General features: G+C 48.4%; 1 protein-coding gene across 1 annotated transcript; it reads left to right on the top strand.

Moving 5' to 3' along the window:
* Positions 1-503: 503 nt before the first annotated feature.
* Positions 504-23,535, top strand: KLC2 (kinesin light chain 2). Its single transcript, XM_079958597.1, has 16 exons — positions 504-602; positions 7,420-7,676; positions 8,445-8,675; positions 9,927-9,999; positions 10,972-11,194; positions 12,035-12,122; positions 13,345-13,446; positions 14,357-14,530; positions 15,323-15,422; positions 16,031-16,080; positions 16,190-16,263; positions 18,905-19,013; positions 19,517-19,666; positions 19,874-19,998; positions 20,343-20,403; positions 21,327-23,535. Exons 2-16 carry the CDS (start codon positions 7,428-7,430, stop codon positions 21,405-21,407), a joined length of 1,890 nt encoding a protein of 629 aa, XP_079814723.1. The 5' UTR covers positions 504-602; positions 7,420-7,427; the 3' UTR covers positions 21,408-23,535.
* The last annotated feature ends 2,704 nt before the right edge of the window (positions 23,536-26,239 follow it).

A 26,239-nucleotide genomic window follows, 5' to 3' on the forward strand; every position in this document is an offset into this window, starting at 1 on the left:
TGTGAAGCTGAGGCTCCAGTACTTTGGCCACCTCATGAGAAGAGAAGACTCCTTGGAGAAGACCCTGATGTTGGGAAAGATGGAGGGCACAAGGAGAAGGGGGCGACAGAGGACGAGATGGTTGGATAGTGTTTTCGAGGTTACCAGCATGAGTCTGACCAAGCTGCGGGGGGCAGTGGAGGACAGGAGTGCCTGGCGTTCTCTGGTCGATGGAGTCACGAAGAGTCGGACACGACCAAACAACTAAACAACAACAACAACAACAGAACACGTGCCAGGACTTACTTATTAAAGATACAAAAGGAAAAGCCCCAAGTAAACTGGTAACAACTTCGGAAAGAGAAGCCAAGGCATCTTTCCCATCCCCTTTAAGGCGGGAAGGCAGGACCGGCGGCGGCGGCGCTCCTCCTTATTTGTCCTCCGGCCTCATTTCCCCGGCCGGCCAGGTTGCCCGCTCCCCTTTAAGGCGCTTGTTTTGGGGCGGGGCCTCGCGGCTGCCGGTGCCGCAGTGCCTGCCGGGAAGGATGTGAGGCCGCCGGTGGCTGGAGAAAGAGCAGAAGCGGCGGCGGCGGCGACGAAGGCGACGAAGGCGGCGCGCGCAGGTGCGTTGCGTCGTGTCGCGTCGGCTGTGGTGCTGAGTGAGGTGGTGGGCGGTGGGCCTCCTCGGTCGGCAGAGCCCCTCATATATGGTGGAAATGAGGGGGTGGGTGGAAGTGAGAGGGAGGGGGGTCAGGTAAGGAGTCATCCTCCCCCCAAGTAAAAGCTCCCTATAGGATGAAAATGAGGGGTGGGGGTGGGTGGTCGTTCGTCGAGTCGTCGTCGTCGTCGTCCCCCAAGCAAAAGGCTACCTGAGTGGCTGGTTGGTTGGGCAGGGATTCTCCCTTCTGCCGTGTAAAAGCCTCCCCCCCCCACGCCAATAGGGTGGAAACAAGGGGTGGGGGGGGTCATGCCGAGAGGGCCCCCCCCCGCTCAGGGTGAAAAGGAGGGAGGGTGGCTGCCCAGGATATAAGTGAGAAGTGGCCTGTCAGACAGCCCCCTCCCCAGGATGAAATGCGGGGTGACTGGTGGGATACTTGAGCAAAAACTGCCCCTTGCAGAAGATGGAGATGAGGGGGCGGCCAGGTGGGTGAGCGAATTCCCACAGCAGATGAATTTATGGTGTTGCTACCCCCCCCATAAGTAAATTGTGGTCCTTCCTTCTCAAAGCTTCCTCCAACGGTGGTCAGGTGGAGGACTGGTGGGCCAGTTCCTTCAGCTTGTTATAAGGGCTTCTCAAGAAGAAGCCAATGGGACAGGCAGAGGAGACCCCCACCAATTTCAGAAAGGTGCCCGCAGAAACACACATTATGAGTGGGGGGGTTAGCGGGGGGGGTGAGTTATCCCAGACGAAAGAGAGGGACCTAAGATAGATGTTCCTTTGCATTTCCAAAAAGATGGGGGGTGGGATGGAGTGGGCAAGGACAAAACCTCCTTAAATGGAGGGATGAGTTTTCCCAAGGCAGAAGAATGAGGAATGTGGTTAGAGGGGAGCCAAAACAGGGTTGGGTATTTAGAAGTTGGGGGCAGCTAATTAGACACTCTTTTGAAAGGATGAGGGCCTCTCTAAACCAAAAGGGGTTCATTCCACCAGCTGGATGAGGAGTTGGTCAAGAGGTGAGTCCTCTCAAGACAAGAGGTACTCAAGAAAAGGAGAGCATCAATCCCCAAAAGGAAGGTAGTTGGGTAGGTAGAAGAGGGGACCCCCTAAGTCCCTCATAAACACTGAAATGTCAGAAGAGGCTTTTTGCAAATCTTCAGCTAGCAGGAATAGAGTAGAGGGAGATAGAAGTTTTTAGAGTTCTCTCGATAAAAAGAGAGTGGAGGGGCACTATTGTAGCAAGTGGCTGCAGAGTGTCCAAAATATGGGACCTAATGTATTGTGTGTATCTTCAGGGGGGGGGGGGAGTGAGGATACCTTGTGGGTTGATTTGAGACAACCCCCCTTCAAGGAAAGGGTGATGGACGTAAAGTGTGGCACTCCACCCCCGCCACAAGGTAAGCATGGATGAAAATGCTTCTGGAGTTGAAGTAGAGAATCCCTTTTAAGATATTTGAATAGCAGGAGATCCACCTGCAGAAGGGCATTTGCTGGGCCACCAGAGAAGAGGAATGGAGAGTTGTATACATCATTGTAGTGACTCTTGTATCTTCCGTCTATTTTAATTTTTTTTTTGGAATATATAATATAAACCACCTTGGGAACTTTGGTTAGTAGGCAGGTATAAATACTCCTAAATAAAAATAAAGAAAAGAGCAAGGAGTTCCCTTTCAAAAAGTGAGACAGGTGTCTAGGGAGGTGATGAAGGAGAAGGGAATCGCCCTCCTTCCTGCCTTACCATAAGGGTGGGAGGCATCATTAGAATCTCCACAAAGTTAAAATAGAGGTTAAGGTAGTACCCTACCTTCAGTATGATCAAAGAGAGGAGAGACTTAATGTACCTTGAAGGAGCACAGTCAAGGCCTGCAGAGGAGGAAGCATGTTGCTAACTGGTTGGGCAAAGACTGCTGAGAGAAAAGGAGGCACAGTGGGTTGGTTAAGAAGTTGGGAAAAGAAAGGGTGAAAAGCAGGAAGATTGAAACACCCCCCCCCCAATAAATTGGAGGGATTCTGCAGCGCCTCAAAGGCATAGAGGAGGTAACTCAATCAATGAGATTATCCTCCTAAAGGTTTAAGGGGTGGTTGGAATAGGTGAGAGGGGTGAACCCCATAATTCATGAAGACCACCAGACTGAAGATCAGGCTAGGGAGACAACCCAGTCTGATTGGAGATGGGGAGAAGATGAAGCAGATAATATTGAATGAATTAGGATCGTCCCTTGAACATCAGAGGACAGAAACAAGCTGGGTTAGGGGGAGTGGAGCCTCAACTCTTTAAAAAATATCTGTGAAGGCCTCAGAGTCAGTACCATTTCAATGCTGTGGAAAGAACTCAAGTATAAGAGGAGAAATTTGAGAGGGTGGAATGACAAAGTAGTCCCATGTCCCCCAATTCCCAGAAATAATCCAAGGCTAGAAGGAAGAGTTTCTGGACAAGAGGTGTTATTATAGGCCAATAATTCTGGAAAAGGCACATAGGAGGCTCTTGAGGACTTGGCTATATCTCCCTTGCATCTTACACTTGATTTTGGAGGTGCTTCTCTACAGTTGTGTGGGCCTAACGTGTGTGTGTATGTATATGTATATATGTGCACCTTGAGCCTGTGTGATCGTACAGCAAGGAAGGGCCATCTGTTCAGAAGTTCAAGTCTTGCTTCTTCCTTTTTTTCTTTGTTGTGATCTTCATCAGAAATCCTGACTATCCAGTTTCTTGAAATGACGGACATGCTTATTTGTTGGTAAAGAGGGATTTCCTTTAAACAAAATCAAAGATGAAAAGAGTACAGAGGTCTCTACTTTTGCCCTAAAAAAAGCCCCAGAGTGGAAAATCAAATCTGCAGAATACTTTACAACTGAGGTGGGTGGGTTTGTGCAAAAGAACAGATATGCAAAGCTTCCCTGCCCTTTGTGATGTGGAGTGGATGGGTGGATATTTCTTGTGTCCCCCTCTCCTTTTTTTTTCGCTTCTGTATCTGCCCTGGGTAAATAGCAAATCCTATAAAATGGGAGATACTGCCCAAAGTTCCTTGAAATATTCTGAAACCTCTGGCTGAAAGCATTTCCTTCCTTATTTCAAGGGGCGGGGATGTTACGTTGCACCAGTCCATCATTCATCCTTTCCCCTCTCCTCTTGATAAAGAGAATGTTAAAAGGGCAATGGAAAGGAGATTGAAAATAAAAGGGTAGGCTGAGAGGGAGAAATCCTTTTATAAACAAATATGACTGGGGACGACGACACAGAGCACACTTTGTTCATATTTGGGCAGGGGTCAGTGCAGTTCTCTTCATTTGGATATAAGGACTTCTGAGTTTCAGCTCTTTTTCAGATCAAGTAGAGACGGGCAAAGTGAGTTAATAGAAATGGCAGTCTGGTAACTTAAAGGGAAAAGAAGTGTATCTGGTTCTATCCTGCGTGTGCGTGGGAGAGGTTAAAGCGATCCCTATTGCGCTGCGGCTTCGGTTTGGTTTGCTGGGCACGGGACTCCACGCCGCATTGCGTCTCAATTGCTGGGGCCTGAGCCAGCCACCTACTGGGGGAGCCGGGAAATGCAATGACAGCCGGACAGGAGGAAAAAAAGGGGGGGGGTTCTCTGCCCCTCTTCTCTCCCTGCCCCTCCCGCTTTTCCTTTCCCTCATCTCAAAAATGGTAGAAATAGAAAAGGTTCAGAAGAGGCCAACTGAGAAGATCAAGGGGGGTGAAGTGACTCCCCTATGAGGAAAGATGCAGCATTTGGGACATTTTGAGTTGGAGAAAAAAGCCAAGGAAGAGGTGGCACGATAGAAGTTTAGAAAAATCATGCCTGGCATGGAGAAAGTGGACGGAGAAAAGTTTTTCTCCTTCTCTCATAACACTAGAATTCGTGGACATCCAATGATGCTGAATGTTCAGTTGGGGGAAAAGAAAGTCCTCTTTCACGCAGCGCATAGTGGAACTGTGGTACTCGCTCCCCCAGGAGGCAGGCATGGCAACCAACTTGGGTCGCTTTGAAAGAAGATTGGATAACTTCATGGAGGAGAGGGCTATCAGAGGCTGCTAGCAATGGAGGCTATGCTCTGCCTCTATGGGTAGGCAAACTAAGGCCCGGGGGCCATATCCGGCCCAATCGCCTTGTAAATCCAGCCCGTAGATGGTCCAGGAATCAGCATGTTTTTACATGAGTAGAATGTTCCCTTCTATTTAAAATGCATCTCTGGGTTATTTGTGGGGCCTGCCTGGTGTTTTTACATGAGTAGAATGTGTGCTTTTATTTAAAATGCATCTCTGGGTTATTTGTGGGGCATAGGAATTCATTCCTTTCCCCCAAAAAAATATAATCCGGCCCCCCACAAGGTCTGAGGGACAGTGGACCAGCCCCTTGCTGAAAAAGTTTGCTGACCCCTGCTGTAGAGCATGAGCAGGCTAACTAAGGCCCGGGGGCTGGATCTGGCCCAATCACCTTCTAAATCTGGCCCGCGAACGGTCCGGGAATCAGTGTGTTTTTACATGAGTAGAATGTGTGCTTTTATTTAAAATGCATCACTGGGTTATTTATGGGGCATAGGAATTCGTTCACCCCCCTCCCCTTCAAAATATAATCCGGCCCCCCACAAGGTCTGAGGGACAGTGGACCGGCCTCCTGCTGAAAAGGTTTGCTGACCCCTGCTAGAGTCAAAGGCTGTGATTCTTCTGAATACCAGTTGCAGGAGAGAGTGCACTTGTTCTCAGGTCCTGCTTGCAGGTTTCCCATAGGCATCTGGGCAGCCACTGTGAGAACAGGATGCTGGACTAAAGGGGCCATTGTCCTGATCCAACAGGTTCTGATGTTCTTTGATTCCTGAAATGCTGGGGGGGGGGCAACTGCACCTTCTTCCAGACCTTTTTCCTCATTCATGATGGGGCTGTGACTCATCGCCCCCGTGTTGTAACTACAACCCAATTCCAAAGTTGAACTTGAGCATACCTAACAGGTTCTGGTGCTCAGCCTGGCCTCAAATTAAACCCCACCCTGTGCCACATCCTCGCCGCAGGTATGCAAAGCTCAGGTGTCATCTGGGTCACTTAGAGCACAGTCCTTTGCACTCCTGAAGTCAAATCCCACTGTGGTTGTTTGATGGTAGGGTTGCTCCCTTGTAAGTACCGTATTTTTCGCTCTATAGGATGCACTTTTCCCCCTCCAAAAATGAAGGGGAAATGTGTGTGCGTCCAATGGAGTGAATTCAGGCTTTCGCTGAAGCCTGGAGAGCGAGAGGGGTTGGTGCGCACCGACTCCTCTCACTCTCCAGGCTTCAGGCAGCTATCTGCAAGCCTTCGGAGCACGGCAGGATAGCAGCCTGCAGCCTGAAGCCCGGGGAGCGCAGCGCCAACTCCCGCTGCGCTCCCCAGGCTTCAGGCAGCTATCCACAAACCTTCGGAGCGCGCCCCCAGCCCTGCAAGCTCTGGGAGCGGGAGCGGGCTTCCCCTGCCCCAGCCCCGCGGCTAAAAACAAAGCCAAGACAGCGAGAGGGATCCATCCCGCACGCTGTCTTGGCTTCTGCCAAAGCTGCGCACAGCCTCTCCCGGCTGGAGAGGTTGCGCGTGGCTAAAGAGAAAGCCAAGACAGCGAGCGGGAAATAAAGAGAGAAAAATTCTTTATTTCCCCCCCTAAAAACTAGATGCGCCCTATGGTCCGGTGCGCCCTATGGAGCGAAAAATACGGTATGTTTTAGGATTGCTGCCTAAGGGTAAGAGTGGCTCCCCCATGTGGGAATAGCAGGTAGTAATGTTCTTTCTCATGTGCCTAGGCTTTAGAGCAGGGTTTCCCCAACTTGGCTGTTTTTGGACTACAACTCCCATCATCACTGACCACTCATCCTGCTAGCTAGGGATGACCTTCCAACAAGCCTTTTAAATAGAGATTAAGATCCCCGTTTCCATCTGTATTAGAACTGTTTTTAAGACGTTCTCATTGTTTTATTGCTTGTCTGTTTGCCACCATGGGCTCCTTGAGGTGGAAGGGTGGGATGTGAATTTAATTAATAATAAGAATTACTTTGCGTAGTGGCAGTATCGTAGCCAATGAGGTTAATCCGAGGCGTGATTATTGCTAATTGAAAACTTTTCCCAATACCCCGCCATGACGACTTGAAATATAGTCGGAAGAGGGACGCGGGTGGCGCTGTGGATAAAACCTCAGCGCCTAGGACTTGCCGATCGTATGGTCGGCGGTTCGAATCCCCGCGGCGGGGTGAGCTCCCGTCGTTCGGTCCCAGCTCCTGCCCACCTAGCAGTTCGAAAGCACCCTTAAGTGCAAGTAGATAAATAGGTACCGCTTTATAGCGGGAAGGTAAACGGCGTTTCCGTGTGCTGTGCTGGTGCAGGCTTGCCAGAGCAGCTTCATCACGCTGGCCACATCACCCGGAAGTGTCTTCGGACAGCGCTGGCCCCTGGCCTCTTAAGCGAGATGGGCGCACAACCCCAGAGTTGGTCACGACTGGCCCGTACGGGCAGGGGTACCTTTACCTTTACTTTAAGAATTCCTTAATCCATAAAAATTCACTTGTTCACATGCACTTGTATACCAGCAAAAGTCATGTATTTCCTCTAAGACAAGAAAACCAACTTGTGCAATGCTTCTGCGCTTTCTTTTTCAGTCTAACCTACCTCACAGGATTGTTGTCAGGAGGGGCCATGTGTGCTACCTTGACCTACTTTGAGGAAGAGTGTGATAGAGCCATCATTATTAAAACAAATAAAACAAGCCTGGTTTAGTGGACCTATTCCAACTCCACCATAGTCTTTTCTTTCTCTCTCTCGCTTTGTGAAGGCTCAGTGATGGCGACCATGTTGTACCCCCGTGAGGAGAAGCTGGAGAAGATGAGCCAGGATGAGATTGTGTTGGGCACCAAGGCAGTGGTGCAAGGCCTGGAGACACTGCGCACTGAGCATCACTCGCTGCTGGCTGCCCTTCTCGACACCGTCAACCGCCTGGAGCAGCAGCATGAAACAAGCGCTGCCCAGGAGAAGGCCAGCCTCTTGCGCAAATCTCTGGAAGCCATCGAGCTGGGCCTTGGGGAGGCTCAGGTAACAGCCACTAGCTCAGGGATGAGGAACCCTGTGGGCCCTTTGGATGTTTGGATGCAGAGAAATGGTGGGAGGAACCAGCTACGGGGAAGAAGGCTGAGAGGCTGGGAAGTGATGGCGGCATAACAATGAGTGGTCAGAGGAAGAGGACTGGGAAGAAGAGCTGAAGAAGGTAACAGGGCTTAGTGAGCTGGGAGAGTCTGTGGCAGAGAGAAGCTCAGAATCAGAGACAGAAGCTGAAGCAGGAAAGTGGGATGAGGGAGGCCAAGAGGCAGAGATAAGTCAGGCTGGTGAAGAATCACAGGTGTCCCTCCCACCTGCTGTGACAAGCTCCCCTCCCCCCTTCTCTCCCAGAACCAGAAGAGTCATGAAAAGCATGGAGAGGTTGGCTGCACGCAGGCACAGTCTCCGATTGTTTGGGAAAAACCCTGGAGAGGAGGAGATCTAGATGGCTGTGGGGAGGTGGAGACCTTTAGTTTCATGGAGTAAGGCCTAGAGGGAATGAATGGCTGCACTCGTTAGGCCTGGCACTTAGCCAAGTCTGCAAAGATCATGTTTTTACTAATAAAGAGTTAATGCCAACTTTCAACTGAGTGACTTACTGGATCACTCGGTGCCTGCTGAGCTGACTGGGGTTGATGGGAGTCCCAGCAGTATCTGGAGGGCCAGAGTGCCGCTAACACAAGGGTTCCTGGGCTTTGTCACCTGTGTTCCCTTTCCTAGTTGGAATTTCACAGGCCTGTGTTCACACTAAGTCTCCGGTTACAGGTGATCATTGCCCTCTCCAGTCACCTGAGCGCGGTGGAGTCGGAGAAGCAGAAGCTGCGGGCTCAGGTGCGGCGCCTGGTGCAGGAGAACCAGTGGCTGCGCGATGAGCTGGCTGGGACCCAGCAGAAGTTGCAGCGGAGCGAGCAGTCCGTGGCCCAGCTGGAGGAGGAGAAGAAGCACCTGGAGTTCATGAACCAGATTAAGAAATTTGATGATGATGTTTCGCCATCGGTGAGCCTTCTCTTTTTCTTCTGATTTCTCTCAACCCTATGCTCTCCTACTCGTGACCCTCCATATTTAGAGAATGAGCTGCACTTACAATGTCCACCAACCTAGATGGCTTTAAAAGCGGGTGATTGGTTGTTTGTTTCCTGCCCTTTGCCCGAAGGTCCCAAGGCAGATTGCAGCACTAAAACACAAGAGCAATTTAAAACAATTTAACATTATACAAATAAGGTATGTCTTAAAAGCACAGAACTCAAGTGTCAAAGGCCCCTAAACCTCTGAGGGTAGAGGAATTGCCAAGGTGGCCCCCTTTGCCATTCTCAGCAGCCGAGAGAGATCTGTAGGGAAGGAGGCGGTATTACAGGTATTTGGGGCCTAAGTCATGTAGGGCTTTAAATATTAATATGAGCACCTTGAATTGGATGCAGAAACAAACACAGGCAGACAGATTTGTGAACGATAAGGTTACCAGGCAAAACCATAACTCTTCTCCCAGGCCTTTGGCTTTTAAACTGGGGGGGGGGGAGTATTGTTTTTGTTTACTATGTTCTTTACTGTTGTGTTTTTATATTGTAAACCACCCTGTGATCCTTGGGTGAAGGGTGGTATAAAAATGTAATTAATAAATAAAATAAAAGTCACAGTGGCTGTGTTCTTCCTCCTTGTACCTGAGAGAGCCCGGTATCTGTGTACAGTTCTGCTCACCTCACCAAGAATATTGTAGAGCTGGAAAAGGTTCAGAAAAATGGCAACAGAAATGATCAACAGGTTGGAGCAACTCCCCTGTGAGAAAAGGCTACAATGTTCAGGGCTTTTTAAGTTTAGAGAAAAGGCAAGTAGGAGAAGACATAATAGAGGTATATAAAATTAGGCATGGAGTGGAGAAAATGGGTAAAGAGAAGACCCGCTCCAGCCCTCTCAACAGTAGCATCTACCTTGAATCAGGGGTCGAGGAACCTGGGGCTGTCTGGATGTTGTCAGACTCCCATCAGCCCCAGCCAGCATGGACAATGATTAAGGATTATGGGAGTTGTAGTCCGGTAATATCTAGAGGGCCAAAGGTTCCCCCATCCTTGCTATACATAAACGTCAGCAAATTGGGAGTGGAACACTGCAGGTTCAGCAATCCCCAAGGACTGAATCAGAGGTGTCAGCTTTGGTGATTAGGATGGTGCTGGGCATTCTTACCATTTCCTTTTGCCTTCGAAATGGTAGGAGAGTTTCAATCCCTGATTGTCTTTTTTTCTTTCTGCCCAGGATGAGAAGAATGGGGAGACGGGCAAAGACTCCTTAGATGATCTGTTCCCGAACGATGATGACCAGGGACAAGGTGAGCTACCTTGGGTTAAGTAGACCATTCTGATCCAGCAAGTCAGTTCGTACGGCAAGGAGTCAGAATACTAGAGATAGTGGCCTTCAGATTGCAGCATTTTAGTCTAAGCTGTCAATAACTGCATGAGGACTAGAAGGGAGGGAGCATCTAGAAGGTCAGGAGTCCCCCCCACCCTCAAGTTAGATGATCACAGGTACTGGAGTAAAAAGTACAAAACATGGACAAACCCTAAAGTTGTTGGAAGTCCACCAAAATTTGAGGAAACTAAAAATGTTCAGGGTTGTAGGCAGTGCTAGTCCTGCTTGGGGTAGACCCACTGAAATTAAGAGACATGACTAACTTAGGCCTGTTAATTCCAGTAGGTCTACTCTGAGTAAAACTTAGTTGGGCATCACCCCATGTCTAGCAAACATAAATACTTTTCAATATCTCAACCACAAATAGGTTGGTTAATATACTCTGACAGAAGAAAGGAATGATCATTTATTTAGTTGAAAGCAGTTTTGCCCTGTGCTTCGTCTGAAAAGGCTGCTAGAGCAGTTTACATATCAGTAGCAAACAAGACAATCCCTTCCCCTCATGTGTACAGCATTAAAAGACCCAACACAAAGTGAAAAAGGGGGAGGGGAGGGGAGGAGAGAGGAGAATATACAAACTCAGGCCCCTTGTCCCGTGCATTTACCAAATTCTTAGGCTGACTTCTCTTCCCTTACATAGCTCTTAATTCCAGCCATGAAACACTGTGATTATATAAATTCCATAGGATGATGGCGCATTATGTGGAGAAGTCTGCTAGCTCTGTGTCCTGAGCCTGCTGCCTATTCATTTTAAGTGTGTGTAGGTGTTTGTGTTTGCAGGTGTATATACACCTGCTTTGCGTGTGTATGTATAGCATACTGAAGAACTGCTTTGTGGAGGGTGTGGGCAGCAGATCCCACCCCTTTTGATGATGTCAATGTATTTCTGCAGGGCAGACGCATGGTAGTGGAGATGCAGCAGCCCAACATGGTGGTTATGAGATTCCGGCACGGCTGCGGACACTCCACAACCTGGTGATCCAATATGCTTCCCAGGGGCGCTACGAGGTGGCTGTACCACTCTGCAAGCAAGCACTGGAGGATCTTGAGAAGACCTCAGGACACGACCACCCCGATGTGGCTACCATGCTGAATATTCTTGCTCTGGTTTACAGGTGTGAGGCTTGGCTGACTTGGGCTGAGGGCAGGGGAATGCTTTTTGACCTTAGATCTAACTTGGACATGCAGAGAAAGCGTGTGGAGCTGCCCTGCTGAGACTGTATCACTTTAGGCTGCCGCTACTGAATTGCTTATTTGCAGGCTCTCTTAAGCTGGAAGAAAAGAAACTCAGAAAAGCTCCCTGCTTTTGGAAAGTTAGCTTGTCAGGAAGATGACTAGCTTTCCAGTATTCCGAGAACAGTATTCAGACGTGATCAGAAGCCACCCCCTAGCCTGACATGGTGCAGTACAGAAAGGACTGTACCCCATGCCTTTCATGTACTGTACATTCAGATGTAGGCTTTTATAATTTACTTTGTGTTCTTAATAGCATTTATAACAGCATTTATAAACAGCTTAATATTTTTTTAAAAATCTATACAGTATAAAAATGAAAAATATAATCAGAACAAAAGTACAACCTGAAACCAAAAATACAGCAGTTTAAAGACTTGTAAAAGCATATTAAAAACAAATGAAACAAAAATTCAGAGCATTCAGTTACATAAAAATGGGCCCAGTTTTATGGGTCAGGGAAAGTCACTCAGCTCCCTGGCCACAGCCTTCTGCACCAGCTGCAGCTTCCGGACCAATCTCATGGGAAGCCCCAGATTGCAGCATTTTACAGCTCATTACAGTAGTCCAGTCATGAGGTTCCTAACGCATTAAATCACAATGGCTAAGCTACCTCTGTCCAGGAAAGGCATAGTTGGTGCACCAGCCTAAACTGGTAATAGGCACTCCTTGCTTTGGAATTCTCTCTGGCCAAAATAATAACTTATTTTTCTTTCTGCTAGGGACCAAAATAAGTACAAGGAGGCTGCTCATCTTCTCAATGATGCCTTGGCCATTCGGGAGAAGACCTTGGGAAAGGACCACCCTGCCGTAAGCACCCACATTGAATCTTGGTTCTCTGCACTCGGAAGCATTTTCATGTTCTGCAGGTGGAAGAAATTATGCATCAAGAGCAAATGTGATAAGTTTATATCTCATTTGTCTGTTATGTTTGCAATTCCACAGATGCTCTCTCCCTCTCAAGAACATTGGAATATTTTGGGCGCTAGCAATGTCAGGGCGAGGGCCACACATGCAGTGGACAGAGTCCTACACATGTTCCCTGTTCTTTTTATTATTATTATTAAACTTGTACACTGCTTTATTAGCAGATACACTCAAAACAGTGTATATAAAAGCATTTTAGGTTATTAAAATAACCTAAGAACTGAAGTAACCAAATCCATAACACAGGCAACAATGCAACAATAAAATACTGTTGCTAAGGGTTAATTCCCCCAAACCACAGCAGAGTAAGATATTCCGAACCTGTTTCAGGAGTGCCATAAGAGAGGGCCCATAGAAAGGAATTCTGGGACAACCACTGAGAAGGCCCTGCTTCTTATAAAAGCCAAGCTAGATCCTATGGAAGACTGAACTTGAAGCAGGGCCTTATTAAGTGATTTAAAGTTTTGGCGGAGGGCTATATAGAAGGAGATCGTGAGTGGGGAGGTGGGCTTGCAGGCAAATTTGCTGAGTGGGAGTTCCATTCACTTGACTGAACTCACCCAGATTTCCTTTCCAAGGGCTCATCCCCTCCCCTCCCCTCCCCTCCCCTTCCCCGGAGAAATATTATTGTTACCGCTGAATTGGAGCAAATGTCAGTTGGGTTTTCCATGGATTGCCGTTTGCTCCGATTCAGCAGAAAAGAGCAGGTTTCCCTGGGGGAAGCGGCTGGGCAAATGGAAAACTGCTTGGACCCATGCTTTCTCTGCAAGGGATAAGCGGAAGTGCAGAGGAGCCCTCAAAAAGACTTTGAGGTCTTTTTTTAAAACAATCAAGTGTTGTATAAATTTTATTAGATAAATAAATCATTCCAGAGCCTCTAGCAGAAACCATCTGGATGCTTGAGGTTCCCCTGCCCCCCCCCCCGATAACCATGAGGACTAGCACCTTAGATCTTCTCTTCGCCTCCTTTTTCTTCAATGGATCACCTTTGATTCTGAATCTGCTAGCCTGCTGTGATATCCTGTTTTGAAGTAGACTTCTGAGGTTCATGCAGCATTCATACCCTAGAAGTTTTGAGTTGTACAATGTACTTTTTCATCCTTAGGTGGCTGCTACCCTCAACAATCTGGCTGTGCTGTATGGTAAGCGGGGCAAGTATAAGGAGGCGGAACCGCTGTGCAAGAGGGCTCTGGAGATCCGAGAGAAGGTACTTAAAGAAGGCCACTACAGGCAGCAATACTTGGGGCATATCCCACCCACCCCGGTGCTTTCTTTTTCTGCAGAAAATTTGCAGTTTCCAAAGTTCATCAGTTACAATGCATGGATGCTAACTATGAGCACAATATAAGGCAAGCTTCTCAGTGATCAAGTTTTTAGCTTGTGCTAAATTCAAGTAAAATGAACATGGTAAATTAGATCACTTTCTAGGATATCGTAATGGCTCCCCAATGCAAACTGAAAATTTTCTGATGCAAGTTACCCTGATCTGCGTGGGGAAAATGTTCAGGATATAAACAAATAAAATATGAAACAAAACAATACTATTAAACAAAACAAAATGCTGGAAGATCTGATAAGTCCGTGGCCTGCAGAGCCATTGCCTGTGGGCTATGGTTTCACCTCCCCACTCCACACACCTTTGTTGCTGTTCTGTTGTCAGGGATCTTCATCCCCACCCTTTTGCTCAAAGTCATATTCCCTTGAGAAAAATTAAAATACATGCACTACGCTTGTTAAACAAGTTGCTTCTATTTAACCCTGTCTCTTCCAGGCTGTCTGTTTTCCCACCCCCACCCTGCTCTTCACTTTCTGTTGTCCTCCTTTATTCAGATCACTGAGGACTAGAATCTTGTTTGGAAGAGTGGCCATATCTCAGTGGCAGAGCATCTGCTTTGCATGCAGAAGGTCCCAGGTTCAATCCTCAGTGGCATTGTCAGGGAATAACCCCTGCTGCCAGTCAGATGGGATGAATAGCTTGATCTGATTTAAAGTAATTTCCCATGTGAAATTGATGGTTTGGGCGATCAGCACTGGGAACTGGGATTTGGCAATAACGTGGACAAACTTTGCTTTCTTTCTTTTTAAGTGATCAGTGTCTCCTCTTCCCAACCTCCCAGGTGCTGGGGAAGTACCACCCGGATGTGGCCAAGCAGCTCAACAACTTGGCTCTCCTTTGCCAGAACCAGGGCAAGTACGAGGAGGTTCAGTACTACTACCGCCGCGCCCTGGAGATCTACGAGTCTCGCCTTGGGCCAGATGACCCCAATGTGGCCAAAACTAAAAACAACCTGGTGAGAGGGGCTGATTGGAAAAGTCCAAAAGAAACCTTTGGGGGGTGTGGGGATGGTTTAAGCGGGGGGTGGAATCTATGCTAAGCAGTTTTCTTCCATGCCAGATTTTGGTTGGACTACAACTCCCATCATCCCCCGACACCTTAGCCAATGTTTAGGGATGATGGGAGCTTTAGTCCCAACAACAGGGGGCCCAAGGCTGAAGAACACTGATAGCATGCTATAAAGTTTGCATTAAATGCTTTAAAGTTCGTATTAACTTTGTGACATTTAACAGTATGATGTTTACTGTAGGGCCCGGGGCACTGCAGCCCTCCGGATGTTGTTTGACTACAACTCCCAGCAATCCCTGCCAGCAGGGGGTGATGGGAGTTTTAGTTCAATGTCTTCTAGACAATGGCAGCTTCTGTAGCCCCTGATTTGCACAGTGCTCATCAGTTACATCAGTGCCTTTGTGCTGGGGGGAAGAAGGGAGGCAGGAAGGCAACTTCCAGGTGCCCCTGGAGCCCTTCCATCCTCCTCCCCTGCCTACTCCTGATTGGTGCCTTTCTGCTGTTTTACTTTGCAATCATTGGCCATGCCACTGGAAGACAGGTTAATCCCCTGACTGACCACCTGGGTTGAATAATGGTCTGCCTCTTCTCTCTGCAAGAGAAAGGACAGCACTTCATAGAGTTATGCTGCTAGTAGAGAATCCTGGTGTATGTAACATCCAGCTTTTGCTAGGCATCGATGCTTCTTGATCCCTGTTGCCACAGCCTGTTCCTCTGACCTCAGAATATGCCCCCACAGGCCTCCTGCTACCTCAAACAAGGCAAATACAAGGACGCTGAGGCCCTCTACAAGGAGATCCTGACCCGAGCACACGAGAGAGAGTTCGGCTCAGTCAATGGTGAGTGCAGAAACAGGTGGTGGGACCTCATGTGTACAGAGAAGGGTTGCTTCCTTTTATTTTATGCATTTCAGGGGTGGGGCGGGAAAAGACACAGCTGGGACAAAATGGGGGTTGTGGCTGCTATCAATCAACTGATCAGGGGCACCTCTAAAAGCATACCCTTTGCTAGCACTGACCACCAGCTGATTGGCAGGGCTGGCAAATCACTGTGCCTTTGCCCACATGGTTTTAATGATTTTTTTTTTTTGTTATTACATTTCTATCCCATCTTTCCTCTAAGGAGCTCAACCTGGCATACACAGTTCTCCCCTTTCTCCCCCTTTTTCCTCACAGCAACCCTGTGAGGTGGGTTAGGCTGAGAGAGCGTGACTGGCAAATTGGTTGGTGCGTTGAAATGTGGATATTTCATAACCCTCCCCCCCCCTGAGTTTTATTTATAACAAATTTATGTCAAACTTTTATTTATAATTATGCAAATGTACAAGAAATATTTTTAATGTCCTGAGGAGTCCCACAAGGGGGACTGATGGTCTGCCCTGGCTCAAGGCAGGTTCTTCATTGCTGTAAGTTCTTTTCTGTTCTCCCCCAACCACCGTTCTTTGTAGGAGAGAATAAGCCGATCTGGATGCATGCAGAAGAGCGAGAGGAAAGCAAGGTACCTCTGCATTGGGAGGGAGAAGGGAACCCGACTTTTCCTTGGGGTTGGATCCAAGCCGTCTGACACACACCCTGCCCTTTAACCTTTAACCTTGCCTCCCCCTTAGGAGAAGCGCAAGGAGAAAGACAGCGCCCCCTATGGGGAGTATGGCAGCTGGTACAAAGCCTGCAAGGTGGACAGGTAAGGGGTAGCCCCCCTTTTCTTTTCTTTTCTTTTCTTTGAGTTGGGGCTAGGAGCTTGAAATGAAAGAGAAGCCAGAGGCTTAAGAAGAAGAAGAAGAGTGAAATTGCTGCTGCTGCTGCTGCAAGTTAAGGCTGACGTAGTTTCCTTATTTCACAATGGTTAGGATTCATTGACTGTCTTGATAAGACGAGTGAACTTAAGTACATAGGAAGAGCTCTGCTGGATTAGGTCAGTGGCTCATCTAGTCCAATACCGTAATTTTCGCTCCAAAACACGCACTTTTTTGCTGCTAGAAAGTAAGGGGAAATTCCTGTGCATGTTACGGAGCGAATGCACTTGACCGGAGCCATGGCTGCCGTCAGTCAATCAAAGCAGGAGCCACTTGCAGGGCTTTGTACGGCTCTAGCTTTGCTTGCTTTACAGCCAGGAGGAGGGGGAGGAGCCGAGGAGGAGGGAGGGAAGGAGAGCCATGGCAGCAAAGCGGGCAGCAGCCGCTTACACGGGAGGAGGGACAGACGGGAGCCATAGCGAGCCGGAAAAAGCGCCGCGTAGCCAGCAATAGCTGCTGCAGCCTCAGCTAGCAAAGGTCCGTGCGCTCTCTAAACAGAGCAGTGAGGCTGCAGAGGAATGGCAGGGCACAGGAGGGCTCTGAGCCACAAGCGCAGTGAAAACCAGTAAAAAGTTTTTTAAAAGGCTGCTGGGGACAGGAGGGCACGGGATGAGGGAGAGGGGGAAATTACGATTCTCCCATCGTCTCAGCTGATCCGCTGAGCAGGACTTGGGTTGCAAGGGATTCGCCATTAGCTGCGTAAAGCAGCAAAGAGGGAGAGAAAAGGAGCTGCTTACACTGCTGTAAGTGGCTGCTGTCCGGTTGGCTCCTTTAAAGCAACAGTGCTCTTTCCCTCCCCCCTCCCCGCTCAGCTCGCCGAAAAGCTCCTTTTCCACACACCCCACGCGTGTTCCTTCTCCCCTTAAACCCCTCTTCTGCATTATTAGCAGCATCCTTCTCCACCCACCCCACACGAGCTCCTTCTCCCCTTAAACCCCTCTCCTGCATTATTAGCAGCATTGTTTTCTACACACCCCATGCGTGTTCCTTCTCCCCTTAGACCCCTCGCCTGCATTATTAGCCGCATCCTTCTCCACACACCCCACGCGTGTTCCTTCTCCCCTTAAACCCCTCTTCTGCATTATTAGCAGCATCGTTCTCTACACACCCCATGCATGTTCCTTCTCCCCTTAGACCCCTCACCTGCATTATTAGCCGCATCCTTCTCCACACACCCCACGCATGTTCCTTCTCCCCTTAAACCCCTCTTCTGCATTATTAGCAGCATCCTTCTCTACACAGCCCATGCGTGTTCCTTCGCCCCTTAAACCCCTCTTCTGCATTATTAACCTCATCCTTCTCCACACACCCCACGCGTGTTCCTTCTCCCCTTAAACCCCTCTTCTGCATTATTAACCTCATCCTTCTCCACACACCCCACGCGTGTTCCTTCTCCCCTTAAACCCCTCTTCTGCATCATTAGCAGCATCCTTCTCCACACACCCCACGTGTTCCTTCTCCCCTTATACCCCTCGCCTGCATTATTAGCCGCATCCTTCTCCACACACCCCACGCATGTTCCTTCTCCCCTTAAACCCCTCTTCTGCATTATTAGCAGCATCCTTCTCCACACACCCCACGCGTGTTCCTTCTTCCCTTGAATGCTTTTCCTTCCCTCCCCACTTAAAACGTGGTTACAAAGCACGGATCCAGATGGATCCTCAGGATTTTTGCACTGGGTCACCCCAAGTTCACCATCAGATCACATAGCATATCCATGGCTACAGCCTGCACCAAAAAACACACACACACCCAATGTTTCATGGGGCTGCAATGGCGCAAAAACGTGGTTACAAAGCATGGATCCACATGGATCCTCAGGATTTTTGCATTGGGCTACCCCAAACTCACCGTCAGATCACGTCTGTGGCCACAGCATGAACCACAAAAATCATACATCCACTGTTTCGTTTAGAATATTTTTTTCTTGTTTTCCCCCTCTAAAAACTACGTGCGTGTTATGGTCAGGTGCGTGTTATAGAGCGAAAAATATGGTATTCTGTTCTCACAGTGGTCAGTGAAATGCCCATGGGAAACCCATAAGCAGGATCCGAGCACAAGAGCCGTCGCTGTTCCTGTGGTTTCCAGCAACTGTTATTTAACTGTGTGATCTAACAGGTGGCTTTTACAACTTATCATTTAAGATAGTTTCTGCATAAAAGAACCAACGCAAGTACAACAGTATTGGCAACAGTAATGCAGAGAAAAGGCTGGAGCAAAGTGTAGGAACAGCATTAGTGACCTATTGCTGGGCAAAGCAATCCAGTGGTTTAAACTGAGACCATATTTTAGCCCAGTGTGTCTGTCTTAACACAGTAGCTTTAACTAATTTAACTGTAATTATATTAGAACAGTTATAAGATGTATAAATGGCAATTGATTGATTTTTATTTTTTTTAAAGACACAAATTTGACCATTTAATGGAAACTTTATTTTGTGAAAAGTTCCTTAAGAGGACAGCAAAAGTTCAAGGGGTATAAAGAATGCTCTTGACCTATCTGTCTTTGCATTCTCCTTTCCACCCACAGCCCCACAGTCAACACGACTCTGAAAAGCTTGGGTGCTCTCTACCGGCGCCAGGGAAAATTGGAGGCTGCAGAGACGCTGGAGGAGTGTGCCCAGAAAACACGCAAGCAGGCAAGTGCTGCATCATGGTGGTTAGTGGTAGAAGGATAGGCAGAACCTGCCCAGCTGTTAGGCAGGTGAGGCCGCTGCTTCAGACAGAAGAAACCCCCCAGGTGGAATGCTCACGGGTGCCCTGCTGCCATCAGTACTGATTTGGGGCAAGATCGCAGCCATTTGGAATGAGATCTCACCCAAACTCATTCGAGATCTTGTGTGCTCCGCAAGTTCTTGAGTGATTTTGGGTGAGATCTCGCCCCAAATCAGCGCTGATGGTGGTGCTATTTTGATGCGGCAGGGTGTGCAGTGGCGACAGAGCAGGCAGTTGCAGCAGAAGCAAGGCAAAACAGCACTTATCGTTTCACACACACTGCCCCTGAGGAGAGGCAGTGTTGTTCCAGCAGTGGGACGGAAATGTGTGCTGGGGGGTATTAAAAAAATTCTGCTCCCGCCTGCTGGCTTAAATAGGCCACCTGGCTTTTGGATGCCCCAGTAGATAATCTCTGTATTCCAACTAGGGCATGGACGCTATTAACCAGAGCAAGGTTGTAGAACTACTGAAGGATGGGAACCGCTCCGAGCACCGATCAAACTGCGAGGGGGTCCTCAGCTCCAACAAGTGTGAAAACGGGATTGACCCGGAAGACAGAGCGGCTGAGTGGTCCGGGGTAAGAAGCAGCAAAACTTTACAATTTAATCCTAAAATGGAGGACACTTCAGTGTAATCCTATCCAACAAGGTGTGGGGAGTCTTTGGCGCACGGGCCCTGTGTTTAGGCTTCCCTTCAACGAATGTGCTTGGCCTCTCTGGGAACAGGATGCTAATTTAGACATTTGGTGCTGATCCCTTTTCTGCTTTTCTCCCCACCTTCCCAGGCTGGCTCCGGAGCCTTGCGACGCAGCGGCTCCTTTGGGAAGCTGCGTGACGCCCTGCGACGAAGCAGCGAGATGCTGGTGAAGAAGCTGCAGGGGAGCAGCCCGCAGGAGCCCCGGAACCCAGGGTAAGTCTTCCGTCTGGTGGCTCTGCTTTGGGACCTGGGGTGGGCAGGATCTGCTGCAGACCCAAGGTCTAGCCAGCCCAATATTTTTTATTATTGTTTCAGCAGTATATAGCTAGCTGCATGTCTCTGGGAAAACTCACAACCAGGACATGAAGGCAACACCCTTAGTGAATATCAAAAGGGGCTGTGTCTCAACTGCCTTGCATGCAGAAGGTCCCAGGTTCAATCCCTGGTATCTTCAGGCAGGCCTGGGAATATCACATGCCTGAAACCCTAGAGAAGGCCATAGATCAATGACCAAAAGCCCTAACTCCTTTGGCACTTATTTTTTTGTCTCCCTGCAGGATGAAGCGGGCCAGTTCTCTCAACTTCCTCAACAAGAGCGTGGAAGAGGAGGCAAGCCAGGTATACACACAGACTGCAAAACCCAGCCTGCCTCTCTCTCCCTTCTGAGTTGTTTCTCTGTTGGGTAGGGGAAGGAAGTGTGATTACTGAGAAATCACAGGATGTTCTTTCCCAACCACTTCCAAAGCCCTGATTGAAAGGGCAGAGCAGGGACCCATCCAGAAGCACAACGGCAACCTCATAAACAAGGGATAGTAATTTATGTTGCATCTCTGTAATGAAACCCAGTGCAGATGCGCCACAGAATTGTCCACCCCTAGCAGAGGCTGATTGGGAGAAGGCACATTCAGATCAAAACATCATGCAGAGGCACAGAAAACAGACTCATCCACCCAAGACTGGGTGCTTTAGATCATGGGTAGGCAAACTAAGGCCCAGGGGCCGGATCCGGCCCAATCGCCTTCTATATCCGGCCTACAGACGCTCTGGGAATCAGTATGTTTTTGCATGAGTAGAATGTGTCCTTTTATTTAAAATGCATATCTGGGTTATTTGTGGGGCATAGGAATTTGCTCATCCCCCCCCCTAAAATATAGTCCAGTCCCCCACAGGGTCTCAGGGACAGTGGACCAGCCCCCTGCTGAAAAATTTTGCTGACCCCTGCTTTAAATCCTTCAAGGCAGAGGTAGCCAATGCAGTGTTCTCCAGATGTGGGAATACAGCTCCAATCGGCCTCAGTCAACATAGCCAAGGGTCAGGGATGATGCTTATAAAGCCCTGGCTTTTGAGTGGCTGGCCTATTCTACAAAAGTATGCCTTGCACCCATAGCTCCACCCACTTTTGCTCCTGGCCCTCCCCACCACTGCCATGTGTTGTTGTCCCTATGAATGGTTGCCCACAAGGCAGTGCAGCCCTCTGGCTGCAAAAGGTCCGTCATCCCTGCTCTGACATGTTGACCGTTGTCTCCCTTTCCCTTTTCCAGGCATCCAGTAGTCTATCTGACAGCCGTGGCCTTAGCGCCAGCAACGTAGACCTCTCTCGGCGGAACTCTCTGCTGGCGTGAGGATCAGCTTGGCCTGCACCTACGTTGCATTGTTGAAAACCTGGGCCACCTCCGACCTTCTGCCTTCTCTCTCTCTCTCTCTCTCTCTCTCTCTCTCTCTCTCTCTCTCTCTGTGCTGCTCTGCCTGTGACCACTTGCCCCCATGTCTAGCAGCAGAAGAATCGCCCACCCCCTGGTTACAGGGATGTCCCGTCACAATTTGCCCTGTGTGGAGCAGTGTGCACTTTCTCACACACTTTCTCACACGTGTGCATGCACTCACGCATGCACACACACAAACACAGCCAATGTCTTCCTCTCCACTGCAGCATGCTGCTGTCACCCTCGTTGTTGTACTTTGCTACTGGAAAAGAAACTGTAGTTTGCTAGGGTGAGTGTGGCTCTTAACTCTGCCATCTGTCCATCTCCTCTGCCAGCAGTTTAGCTTCTTGTAAAGAATAAGATGATCCCACCTGCTCCAAGGAACCCCTACGCTGCACTCCTCATGCATATACTGTATGCACTATATGTTTTTCAACTGCCCCCTTACTGTGAATGCTAAGAATGTATCTCTTTTGGTGGGGAGGAGGAATCTGTGTCTTTCAGAAGCCCCCCCCCAAAAAAAAAAGGAATGGGCAAAGAGAGGCTTCTTACAGTGCTCCTAAATAAGCAATGCTACACCCTACTATAGCAAACCTCTGAGAAAACTGTGCCTGGGCTGAATTACCCAACAATTCAGTTTGATTTGCTTGTCCCCAGAAGAGGAAGAATTGCAGTTCCCAGGGCACCTATAGTTACCCTTTGCCATGTGAAGTCTCTTTTCTTTTCCCGCTGTGGTCTTCTCCTCATCTCTTTGCTTTGCATTCTTGTTTTGGCCTCAGGGAATTGCTGTTCCTTTTCGAAGTCCCAACCCCCACCTATGCACTTCTTTTCCGCCATTTTTTTCTCTTCTCTTCTTCTCTACCCAACCTCCCCAGTCTCTACTCTGCTTATGTACAGCAGCCTCTTAAGAATTCTTTCACTTTCCATAGCTGTTTTGCCGGGTTGGGGCTGTGTCATTTGTGCACAGAACAGATGTTGCCAGTTTTGCCCTTTCCCTCTCCAACCCCCCTAAAATAGTTTAGGGCCAGGGGAAGAAGGCAGCTGTGGAGTCTATCTCCACAGTTTCCTGTGTCATGGAGGCTGGTGATGTCATGCTAGCAAAACCACCACCCACTCTCTTCTATCAACAAAGCTTGACCACATGGCATTTGCTGTTTCTTCTTCCTTCTGGACTGAGCAATAGCAAGGCATTGTGAAGCAGGAATGGCTGGCGTTCAGCGCTGGACGTTGCACTTTCTGGGTCATTCTACACTGGACAACAAATTTCCCTGGAATGTTTGTCTCTGTTTCTATCAGACGGATGCACAGGAGTGCAGTGTAGGGGACTTTGGATTCCAGGCATTTTCCGTCTGCTGGGAGGAGTATGGCATTGGGAGCATAAAGGTATGGGTGATGGACGGTGGATTTTGAAGTTCTTCCTTGTAATAATCCCCATAAATCAGTGCTGGAAAATATTAGCCCAACCCCTCACTCTATCGTGTGACCTTATTAAAAATCACGTTAGACCTGTAAGCACTATAAATGGAGCAGCCTTGTTTCCTGGTGAAGGTTTTAAGCTGCAGCTGCAACCTGGCATGTGTGGCGGAAGAATAAGGAATTTGAGCCATTTTCTCAGTGGCAGCCAAGCTTGCCCCCTCCATGTGACGTTGGACTTCAACCCCAGTCATCCCCGACCATTGGACTTGCTGATGGGGAAATGGGAGTCCAGCAATACTTGGGGGGGAGATCACCACTTCTGTTCTAAATTGACCCACCCCTCCAGGAGAGCATTCTCCTTTGAGTCTGCTGCTATCCTAGAGTTTCTAGGCCAGGATCTGTGTGCCTTTTAGTAGCTGTTTCAAGAGGTGAGCATTTCAGTGGTTGCAAATTCTCCATTCTGCCTCGGTCGGGAGGCAAACTCGGCTGGCATTGCTCCTTCCTGCACAGCTATTAAAAAGCATGGGTGGGGGTCCTTGCAGTTTAAAGCTGGCGACTTTTCTTTGCCTCTTCATTAGTTGCTCTCTTAGCTCAGTATTTAAGCGAGAAAATGTTATTTAAACCAACAAAACAGACAATAATACAACCAGGCCCTCTCACCTGACTGTATCCCTCTCTTTCAGGAAAGTACATACAAATGGGCAGGGCCCAGAGCGACTTAACATTGAGTGAGGGGGGTGGGGGTGGATAACCGATAGCTGCTCTGGGGTGGGATGGGCTGAGATGAAGGGAATAATGCTCTGTATTTAATGATGTTGCTGTAGAAAACATAATAATAAAAAAATGAAAGCTCCTTACTGTACCTGGTTTTCTCTTTCCTGCTTCTCTGGTAGTCAACTTTGCCCCATTCTTTTCAGGTCACATCCACACCATACAGTTAAAGCACTGTTATTCTACTTTTAAGTGTCATGGAGACTCCTTGGAATTGTAGTTTAAGTGTGCTGAGTAAGTACGGTAGCTCTGGAAGGTCAAAACTCTTAACAAATTACTGCTCCCAGGATTCTTTGGGGGAAGAAGCCATGATACAAGAGTGCTATAAACTATGTGTGGGTGTGACCTTTATCGCTATTGTAAAAGCCATCACTGTTTCACATTCCCAGCATGTTCACACTCCTGTCTCAGCAATGTCTTTGCTGACTCAGTCACGTCCACAAAATGGAAGATGGCAGGATCCCCAGGGACATGCTCTGTGGGGAGCTGGCTTCAGCCACCAGGCCTGTTGGCAGACCCAACTGCTTCCAAAGATGTCTGCAAACGTGACACGAAGGCTGTCAACGTTAGCCCTGCCGTGTGGGAATCCCTTGCAGTTGACCACAGCGCCTGGAGACAGACAGGTTGTGTGTCCATAGCAGTGAGCAGAGGAGGAATGACCACTGGGAGGAGTGGAGAAAGAAGAAACGCCATATTGCACCCGCATCAGAAGAACTGGATGCCTTCATCTGCCTAACCTGCAACAAAACATGTCTCTACATCAACAACAGGCGCTGTAACTCTCCCAACAGTTTGGCTTCACACTTGAAGGCACCCTCTTCCATTGCTTCCCATGACAGGTGGATGCCAACAAGGAACGGCTGCCAACAAGGATAAGCTGCCCTGAGGAAGACTTAGAGGTGTGTGCCTCCGGGTAGCTTACAGCAAAGAAGCTGACAAAGGAGTGAGGGGAGAGATAAACTGGATGATTCTAGAGAAAAGCAAGCCATGAGTTATATCGGTTGACAGTGACTATACAACTTAGTTTACATTGAGTGTTAAATTTTGGGTGTTAAAAGTCCTGTAGAAAAGTGGGATGTACTCATAGTGGGGTGGGTTGCTGACCTAGGAGTCTTTATCTGGTGCCTCCAAAGCTTTTGTAGAACCCCACCCCTTTCCCATTTTTAAGTCCTATTGCAAATACTGAGGCTTAATCCCAGGTGAACTATGGTATTTGGAATTATGTATAGAATTGCACCCTTTGGGCAAGGAAGTGTGTGTGTGTGTGTGTGTCTATGTGTACAGGGAACTCTCAACTTATGCACATTTAACTCGTGCACATTCAGCTTTATGTGCTTGGCAATTGATAAAAAATAAAAGGAGGTGGGCATCTGGGGTGGGGGGAAACTGCAATCCCACCTGGCATTGCACCCAATATGTTTTGACTATATGCAATTTTGGCTGAATTTGCTATCCCTGGGACATAACCCCCACATAAGTTGAGAGTTACGTGTATGTATGTGCATACACACACACACACACACACACACACACACACACACACAAAATCTCTTCTTGTGTTCATAAGGGGGAAAATGTTCCATGACCGAGTTTGAGGCCTTGTACTCTAACTGTAGCCTTATGAGGTTTTGCCCTCGGGTGGGAAAAATATTGCGCCCGGGAAAGGGAGATGGGAGTCAACAGACACTCAAGGAATAGTTTTGGAGAAAAAGCTTTATTTCTACCATCCATGAACTGGTAGAAGGAGCAAGTGTGATAACTCACAAAAACATGCACAAGTTCACAGTCATTTGCACAGAATATATATTCCCCTTCCAGTTCCCTCCCCTTTCTCCTCCCTCAGGAGTCCTGCCCCATGAGTTCCTCTGAGCATGAACAGAAAGCTCCTATGTTGAGACTCTTTTGGGACTCTTGGCACCCTTCCCAGGAAAGGGGAATGAGAGCGGTTCAGCATGTCCAAAGATGTTACAACTGAATGAGATAAAAGTCAGTTCTCAGGCCTGCTCTGACAGAGTCTATTCATTAGCCTTTTTGAAGCTCTCTTGTACTGATAAAAGAATAACATTTTGCCTTGCAACAGCAGAGCAAATGAGCAGATGCTTAGCTGCTGAGAAAATGATTTTGAAAAGCTTTGAGAAGCTTTTGAGCCTGCTTGGGGGGGGGGGACTTTGGGCCTAGATGGGGGTCACCTGTCCTCACTTCCTTCATAACAACATTGCAAGCCTACGTGGCAGTAGTTCTTGGTGACTAATTCTGACAGGGGAGAGAGAGAGAGAGAGAGACTATTGCACTATTATTAAGTTTGTTAGTCGCTTTTCTCAAAGAATAACCCAAAGGGACTTCAAATAATTTATTAGGCAGGGTCTGAATCAGGTAGATTCGGTCTGGGTGTCCACAGACTCTTTGATTGGCTGAAGCCTCCAGTCAGTTGGGCTTTAACTGAGAGAGACCGTTGGGATTTTGACAGTTGATGAGTCGGTGGGAATAAAGTGGTTGAGGAGGGAAATGTGAGGGAATACAACCAGACAATGGCTGAGGGGGGTGGGGTGGATGGATCAATAATT

This window comes from Podarcis cretensis, assembly GCF_951804945.1.
Source record: "Podarcis cretensis genome assembly, chromosome: 16".
Classification (NCBI taxonomy): domain Eukaryota; kingdom Metazoa; phylum Chordata; class Lepidosauria; order Squamata; family Lacertidae; genus Podarcis; species Podarcis cretensis.